This window comes from Polyodon spathula, unplaced genomic scaffold, assembly GCF_017654505.1.
Source record: "Polyodon spathula isolate WHYD16114869_AA unplaced genomic scaffold, ASM1765450v1 scaffolds_503, whole genome shotgun sequence".
Classification (NCBI taxonomy): domain Eukaryota; kingdom Metazoa; phylum Chordata; class Actinopteri; order Acipenseriformes; family Polyodontidae; genus Polyodon; species Polyodon spathula.
Genome location: NW_024471994.1, coordinates 1 through 9454, shown reverse-complemented (window position 1 = coordinate 9454; position 9454 = coordinate 1). Strand labels below are relative to the sequence as shown.

At 36.0% G+C, this 9454-nt stretch overlaps 1 protein-coding gene across 1 annotated transcript; it reads right to left on the bottom strand.

The window, feature by feature from the left end:
- Positions 1 to 1017: 1017 nt before the first annotated feature.
- Positions 1018 to 6774, bottom strand: LOC121308175 (potassium voltage-gated channel subfamily D member 2-like; the record flags this gene model as incomplete). Its single annotated transcript, XM_041240450.1, has 4 exons — positions 1018 to 1198; positions 2678 to 2935; positions 6329 to 6424; positions 6676 to 6774. Coding segments are annotated over 4 exons (634 nt in total), but the record flags the coding sequence as incomplete, so codon positions are not given.
- Positions 6775 to 9454: the final 2680 nt, after the last annotated feature.

Here is a 9454-nt window from a genome sequence, read left to right as displayed (position 1 = left end):
TATATCGATCAATAAAAAAGCCACATTATAACATGTTGTGCATGTTATTCTTTGTGTTTGTTTAGCACTTCCCTTTAATAAGCTGCATGTTGGGATTATAGGTGCTGTACAGCATTGTGCAGATATGCCACTGGAACTGGTTCTGCCATTTGGTGCTACTTGTGTTTGTACTTAATAAATGCTCAGTTAGTAAATATTCTATATTTTATGCTGAAACAGTTGTCAAATGTTGTGGGTTTACTATTACAAAAATGTAACTTGAAAAAGATTTAACAATAAAAATGTGGCTTACCAGAGCATCTTAGCAAAAAAAAAAAAATTCCTTTGCTACACTCAACAGTTCTTCTTTACCTTTGCCCCCCAGCCCCACCACCACTATTAAACAAAGTTAGGCGCCCCCGAGATATCAATCACATTTTTGGACAGAGCAATGGTGACTACTGTAGGTACAATGGAATGGCAGGTACAATGAAATGGAAAAAATTAAAGTAAAGTAAAAACTGTAACTGATTTATAGCAGTGCTAGATCATTCAATTGTTAGACTAATAGTCAACAACTAAAGACATAAAATAGGTTTAAGCTTGCTTTTGAAAAGATTACAAATTCCTTGAATTCTTGTGCAATTAATCTACTAATAATGACCATATATATAATGTATTTATTTTAATTTTTTTACAAAGTTGAGTTCTTTATCTTTGTTACCTGAAACAGTTGGTATAATGGAATTATACAGACTGTAAGCGGAGTTCAAGAGAACTAGTAACTTTCACAATTTAGACTGACTACCTGGCATGAAGAAATTGTAATTGTAGCAACAAAGTTCAAAGTTACTGTGGGATTGTCATAACCATTGCTTAACGATATGGGTTACATATTTTGTTAGTGCAACCAGATTCAGCAGTTGTACTAGTAATTACATGTTTTAATATTATATCTTCTGAATGATGGATAATCAAATAGGGTCAGGATTAAAATATATGGGTTTAAAATAACGAGGGAATAGTCATTATCCTCACATCCAGACTGCATGAGGTCATTTAGCACTATTATAAAATAACCAATAGAGGTGATCACACAGAATGGATGTTCAGGCTGGGGCTGACCCTGTTTCTGCTGCCTCTGAATCTGCTGCTGTTCCTGTTGTTGAAGCTGCTGTTGATGATCCTGGATCATTAGGGGGTGATGGTCAGACAACTCCTGCTGAGACAACGAACAGGAAGCCTAACTTCAACCACAAGGAAACAGAAACTGTTTTGGGGCGTTGGAAGATCTCAGGCCACCTTGCCATTAAAGTCTGCTGTGTTGATTTTGTAAATATATAGTTTATTGGGAATTTGGCAAACAAGCTGACACACTGTACTATACAGGTGTAACATTAAAAAGAGAAATAACAGCAGATATTATTCTGCTTGGTTTAAATGGTCTGTCTGTTTACAGCGCACATTCCATACAATTGAGTGACTAAACTCACAAATCTCCTATACGCTGTTAGTTCATAAAGATTAGCAGAGGAAGTGGGAGCAAGTGGTAATGTCATCTGAAGTTGCATATTCTTGAGAAGACGGTTAAATTAGCCAATGGCACCTTCTCCAATGAACAACAGCTGGCAGCTGGAAAAAACTGACAAATTCAAGATAATAAACACAACAATAGCTGTTTAATATAAATGGTATAGTCACATCTTTTGAACACATATCAATTGGAGTACACACACACTTTACTTTCTGTGTGTGTGTGTGTGTGTGTGTGTGTGTGTGTGTGTGTGTGTGTGTGTGTGTGTGTGTGTGTGTGTGTGCATTGAGAAACCGGAACTTTCTTTTCCTCCATGCAAACATTTTTAGCCATTTTACAATTCTCTTGTTATAGTAAAAAGGAATAAGTCCTTAATTATCTCTCCCCCTGTAATCTCACACCCTACCAACACCCTGTCTTTCTGGGGTAAACAGGATAAGATCTAGTTACTCTGAAGTTCAAAGTACCCTTTCTGTAAGATCTTGGTTTTTAAGGTGCTATTTCTCCTGTGTAGAGCAGATTTGAGCATAGGTGTTGAAAACACGTTACACCCAATAAAGTCAAGTTCCCACAAACAAGGTGTCAGGCTACAGGTGGGTGGGGGGCATGTAAAATTATCAACACCCAGTAACAGATCGCTTTACCATTGGCTAAGTGCCAGAGACAGGGGAGGGGAACCACCCTGTGTTAAGGGGTATTTAACATCTTGTAAGGTCGTAAGAATTTTGAATCTGTCTGTTCTGTGCTTGGGACATGATTACCTGCATGTATTATAATAAACCTATTATTAATTGAAGAAAAGGACTTTGTGTATTTTCTTAAGTTACATCGGAACTCACTTTTAAATCAACATCCACAGGATATTATATCTGAATCTAAATTATTTTAAAAATCTACTTTGTATTTAATGTCACTGTCTACTGTGAGTTAGTATTTAGGCTTCTATACAACGATTTTATTTATTTTTTTAATTATCAGGTAAGAAAATGAGAACTTCAGCAGGTGTTTATTAGTAATCACTGGACATGATTGGATGAACATCTGTAGATCTGACTGGTAAAGGACCCCACCTGGTATCAACTACAGTACTTAAAAATGAATGTGTTAGTCTGAATGCTGTTGTGATAAGCCAAGGACTTTTTTTTTTTTTTTTTTTTTTTTTACTATGTTCAGGAAGTACCTGTTAGACATCAGTGGTCTCTCCCGGATCTGTATCGTGCTGAGCTCCTGCAAGCTCTCCGCATGGCTGCCTGACATGTTGGAACTGGGGAGGCGGAAGGTCTTCTTCTTCCGTCTAGAGCAGCAAGTGGAGGTGAGCCCATGCTGAGAGGAGATGGACGAGCAGCGAGAGCCTGGCGGGTTCACCGATGAGACTTCCATGCAGTTCTTCTCATAGGTCTCTTCATCTACAAACTCATGATTCTAATTACAACAAAAAAAAGAAAAGGAGAACAAGAGCTAGGGTTCCGGTAGACTTACGTGTGTATTTTACTTCTTCTGGTTATAGATTCATCATCAAAACACTTATTAAAAATTAAATTAGAGTGAAAAGAAAAACACGACAATCAGAAGCAGCTTTTTCACTCACTGACTTGCCAATCAAAACAGATTTATATTTTTCAATTCCAATGAGTGTTTACAGAGGTCTATCTAAATACACACTATATAATCTCTTTAGTGTATTAATAGCTGTAAAAACATGGAACAGCAAGAGGGTCCTACTGTTCTGTAAAGAACTGAACTGCAGTATTATTTCTATCAACCTGCCTTTAGATCTATTGAACAGACACAATGTGTACTGTTTTTGCCCCAGACACTTTAGCACTAGTGAACGATTCACCAAATGTCTCTAGTTCTAAATGAAAAACAAACAAACATTGAAATAAATGACCTACATTTCCAGAATGTAACTGCTATAACTGTAAAGTATAGGTAGGAAGCAGATTTAAGGGCCAAATACAACAGGAAAGGATATGATGTATGGGTTATGCATCTACGATGAGGTAAGTCAGTGTTCTCTTGAACTAACCAATCAGGCTTTATTTTAAAGGCAGGCATGCCAACATAAGCCAATTTAAGGCACAGAGTGTTATTTAGAAGCCTCTGTGGTTTTTAATTAATGTGGAATAAGTTAGTGCCACCTAATATGGCCAATGCTTTCTGTATGATTAAAAATTACAAATTATAAAACATAAGATCATACTGAAAACATTACCAAATATACTAAGAAATGTATGACTGTAATTTATGTCAGGCTCATTGTTCCAGGATTAAGTTGTGGTTGTAGAATTTGTTCCGATGAAATGTCTTGATACAGATACAGTGCAAATAGAAATATCAAGTACTGGTAATGCTAAGTGTGTTCAATACTGCAAAATCCCTGTTTTCAGCTTACTTTCATACTATAAACAACAAGTTTAATAAAGAAAAACTAAAATGCAAACATTTACACAGCTGTAGTACAGACTGTCAAAAACATTAACATTAAACAATTACCAGCAGAAACAACACAGCATAAAAAACACTGAAATGCATGTAAATCTTACTCGCTGATAAACATGTACACACACAACCACAGAGCAGGCAAACAACCAGTAACTGTCACACTGGCAACTATTATAATACAAAACTTAAAAGAAAACACTACTGCTTCAGCTACATTGAATGAAAACACTTGAATAGTACCTTTATGAGCGCTGAACAAGAAATTGATAAGAGGGGATAATCCTCATGATAGGATAATCCCTACATGATAACATGACAACAGGGGAAAAAAACCTCAATGACAACTCCAGATCAGATGATAAGCAATTACTGCATAAGCATGAGAGATAAAAAAAAAAGCATGATGCATTTTCAGGTAAAATACATGAACAATTGTATCGCCCCTAGTGCACTGTGCTTTTCTTGTTAACTACATTTGCAGACACAAGTCTGTATTACAGCTCTCACTTAGTTACTTTTCTAAATATCCTCTTATGACCCAGTGTACATTGTTTTACATTGTTTATTACTGTTTCCTAAGATGTAAGAGTTGGTTACTTTGAGTTTTAATTATCAATATTTCAAAGGGGAATGAAATACCATGAACAGGCATCTTTCCAGTTGCTGGAGAATATAAATACACCTTTTGTAATTTGGGAGACAAGTTTCAAACTTGTCAGAACACAAGTAATGGTATGTTTAACTACTCATCGGTTATTTTAATAGGAGCTTTGCGAGTTCCTGCTCGGCTGATTTTGGAAAACATTCGGCTGGAGCTGCTGGAACTCAAGGTTAGAGAAGCAAGCTATGGAATAGACTCATTTCAGTGCTTGTTGTAGAAACACAATTAAATAAGGCAATGGTAAATCAAACTTGCTCCGCTACATAGAAGAATGTAAAACCTCACTGTCAGCCTGTATTGTGTCTTTTTTATGGCACTCATGCCTTTATAGTACAGTCAGCTGCACATTAATTGTTGATGGGTGGCATTTCTCAATAGTTCCAAAACAATAAGGTAGTGCTTAATCCTCCTAAATCTAGGAATGTGTAGTATATGAGAAATTATGAATATACTGTAACTATTGAGAAAAGAATGTTTTATTCCTATTCTACATTTTTATCAGAGTTGGACTTGAACTAGTCTGCACCCTGCAAGTCCAAACTAACCTGTAATGTGAAGCATGCTACCATAGAGATAGCAGCTGTAGAAACCAAACTGCAATATCCTAATTCTGTAGTGAGAGTGTAAAGCATTTACACCTAAAGCTGGTTTTAATCAAAGGTTTATTACTGATTCTTGATTAAATATATGTATCAAAAATGTAAAGCAAAGACTAGACAGGGCATTTTTTGTATGGTACAGGGTTATGACCACACTGAACAAATCATGATTCTGAACAGGGTCCGGTCCCAACTGGTTTGAATCATCTAGAGTTTTCTGTATATAGATTTCAATCCTTAAACCCATGCAGCCAATCATAAAGGGGTAGATAAGAAATAGGTTTCTTATCTACTCGCCCACTTGGCCCTTGCTGTCTCTTCCAGTGTCATCTACAGTCACTACAATTAACACTCCAGTCAATATAAACAGTTTGTCTGGGGCTCTTATAAATGAAAATTGCACAGATACCTGTGTATTTGTGCTTGCCATCTTGCCTGTTTGGAAAACTGTTGACTAGAAGGAATCTTGAACAACGACTGGCATCATTAAATCATATTTCAAAGAGCACAAAGAGTTATTACAAGCATCTTTGACTCAGCCAAGATATACAATAACTCTGACATACAGATTCTGAACAGACTGTGCTTTTCCAGAGGTGATTGTTGGCTTGTTTATCTTGAAATGTGGATGTAAGTTAACCATCTGGTCTCATTGTCTACAATGACAGGGATGCTGGCAGCAGTATTATGCAAGTTGCATGTAGTTGGAAATGCTACTAAGAATCTACAGAGCTGTGGTAAAAGTGAAGTAAATAATGTTTGTACACACTTTAAATAGTTCTTAATTATTTAAACTGTGTCAAGGTGCTAAAGCATAACAAGTAAAAAAGCAGTTGTATACACAGTTATTAGCAAAGTACTTATTAGAATGTTCTGTTTTTTAAGAGGTATCAGGCATATAGCAAGACTAACTGGACATTTTGCTCAGTGATGCAACACTAAAAACAAACGTGTTACAATTTGGTGTCAAAAATATCATTTGGTTGTGTATTTTAACACAAAAAATAAAGAGTCACTCAAGAAGCGTAATGCATTTTTAAAATCTCTACTTACTTTCACATAACATTTAAATTGGATAGGTATATATTTTTGAATAGTTGGATTTCTTACCGTGGTTTTCTCTAGGCAGTGCAGTAAGTGATGATGCTCTTTTTCAAACGATAAGTTGGTTTTATTAAGGAAGGCCTGTCCTGCTTCTTTTGAGGCCTTAAAACATATAAAGAAATATTAAATACAAGAATATTTGCACATCATGTTCTTGCTATCTGAATGAAAGGAAATAAAGACACATCATTCACAGTTATAATTTGCAAACATAAGATCACACTGAAATTGTTACCAGACATACTAAGAAATGTATTATTGTGTTGACCTAATTAATCATGGTTCAACTAAAACGAACTTATAATGGCTTTATTCCATACCTTAGGCACTACTCTATCAGTTATGACCATTACCTGCTCAGGTGTATCGGTCAGCAAGCCATTGTGTTTGCGCTGCATATAAGCATTAGCGCTCCCGCTCTTCGCCACTCGAATTCTAGCAAGTCTCGCTTTCTGTTTGGAAAACACACGCCATTTAGCTTTCTATACCGACTGTCTATTTATCAGTCTTTATCGTTTACCTTATAAAAGTTCTAATTAAAGTGAAGAACAAAAACACATGGTGAGAATGAAGCTCTCTCAAAGCTGCACAGGATAAAGGAAGACACTGGCATTAGCCGTTTCCATCTCATTTGCCACAACAGTTTCAATTTTTCTAAATTTGATTGAACAGCCGAGTGTGATACATTAAAAAAAAACAACAAAAAAAAAAACTTTATCGCACTATTAAAAGCTGAAAGTTGGTGTCAAGACAAAAAAAAAAAAAAGGCATTTGTACTTTTCAGTTGATCAACCCTATGACAAATTCAATATTTTCCTTATGTTTAATCTTCTGATTCATGGCTAGAAAAAGCCTTTATTTCATTTTAACACAGGCCAAACAAAGACTATAATTCTGATAAAGATGTTCCTTCATGAATCTCCATTGAGTTATATTTAGTTTAGTTTAGTTATTTTAATGATTAGAATAATGGGGAGGTTTATTTGTGTACTGTAACAATTGCTTTGCATAGGTTTGTGACATCACTATCAGTCATACAGATGCAAAAAAATTTAGAGCCTTTAGCCTTACTCTTAAAATCAAGACTGCTAAACAAAAAAAACAAAAAAAATAGAGGAAAATTTGACATTAATGGACAGGGGTTTTGTTTTGGGGCCTTATGTTAAATTCTGAAGTGGTCTAATTCCTTTGGAGACTTAGCTGGTTAACTTGAAAAGCAGACTGTTGGTTTTGGGAATGCTTCTCCACTGGTTTTGCATTTCTGTCCTTGGATACTGGCAGGAATAAACTTATTTGTCTCAAGGGCCTCTTGTGTAAAGTATGGACTACCAGTTCTAAATTAAGAGCAGAGAGCAAACAGTGAGCTGTCATGTGACATTGTATGGTTCAAAAATACATTCTTGGAGGCCTCTGAGGAAGCGATGGGAAAAAGAAGCACTTACTAAAATGAAGCATTCTTATACAGTATAGTCAACTAAATATTTATCTTGCATACAGGTTAAATTACTATAAACTGCTGCTAGACTAGACTAGTAAATATACCTCTTAACCCAATTTGAGACATGCAATATAGTTAAAAGTTTATTGTACAAAAAAAACCCCAAAAAACATGAGCTACATTGAATAGTTTGCAATAGACTTTTCTTTCAACCAGTTATCATTTCGTATGTGGCACAAATTAGATTTTATTAAGTGTGAACTGCATTTATATGACCCAATGAAGTCCAAACTGTGTTCAAGAGATCTGGCATTTTGTTATAATGAAAGATTTATATTTTGAAGGGCAGTTCATTAAAATATGTGTCAATGGCTGCAGCAACAAAGCTGGTATGCCTGCATTTTCAGATACTATATCAGATACTGTATCTTACTTCACAAGTATTTTTGGGTCCGTTCCCTTTCAATTCGAAGATGACCACCAACATTACTTTTGGGATACACCTGACTTAGGTAGGTGCTAAATGAGCATTTTATGTCAGAGATGCTGATAGGCCCCTCCGTGGGGTGACATCCTCTGTCCCGCCTACCAACCCGTGGAGACCATTTTCTCTTTTGCCTCTCACCTAAGGTAAGATAAACTTCTGTAGTATTACACCGAGGGTGTTTTTGAAAGAGCTTTTTCTGAGTCGACCGCAGTTCCCTTGCATTCATGCTGGGAGCTGGTTTGCCACTTTCGTGGAATCAGAGGCTGCAATTTTCTAGCTTCTTTCTTGCTCCTTTCTTTCACAGCCTGCCTCACTTGCGTTTCAGGTATTTACAGTATAATCGTAAATCTCGAAAAACTACTCACTTCTAAATCTTTTGTAGTCATCTTTGTATTACTTTAGTATAAATACATGTTAATTTGGATTCATATGTTGTTTTTTTCTGACTTTATGTGAACGAAAAGACACACATTTGCCCGTTTTCCCATTGGAAATAGTGATATTTTGAAATATCACTGTCCTGGTCACAAAAGCAAAGTCTGTGGGGAATAATAGCCATGTTCTATACTTTTGAGGCATAAGCAATTAGGAAATAACACTTACTACCCAGGAACAAAACATTTTTTTTTTTTTGTTACACAGTGTTAGCTACCTACTGTGTGTAACAAATTACAAAACAGCAACAGTCATTGAAATGTCTATATAAATTACAAATTTATATACATTAAAGACACGAAACGAGTCAGAATGTGTATGGCACTGTTGCATTTTAAGTATTGGAATTCTAAGCCCGTTCTCTCACAATTCAATTTAACGCTGTCTAATCTCGTCCTTTCTGCAGTACCTGACAACTATAAATTCACATTAATATTATTACTATTATTATTATTGTCGAGGATGAATTGTTGTGCACCCATTGCTTACCTGAACATTAGGTAAATCCAAGTACACTTCGCATCTGCTTTACAGCTCTTCTTCCTTCTTAAACGTTTTTGAGATCACGTGGTGCTCACAGACAGAAAAATCACAGTGACACTGCCAGTGAACACGTGTAATTGAAAATTCCTTGAAGCGCGGTCCATATTGAGTTCCGTCTAACAGCGTCCCTCCCTCTGTTTGCCCGTCAGTAACCAATGATACAGTACGTCTTTCTCGTGGCTTAGTGCTGGGAGGTGCACAGTAAAAACAATGGCAGCAATAATACATT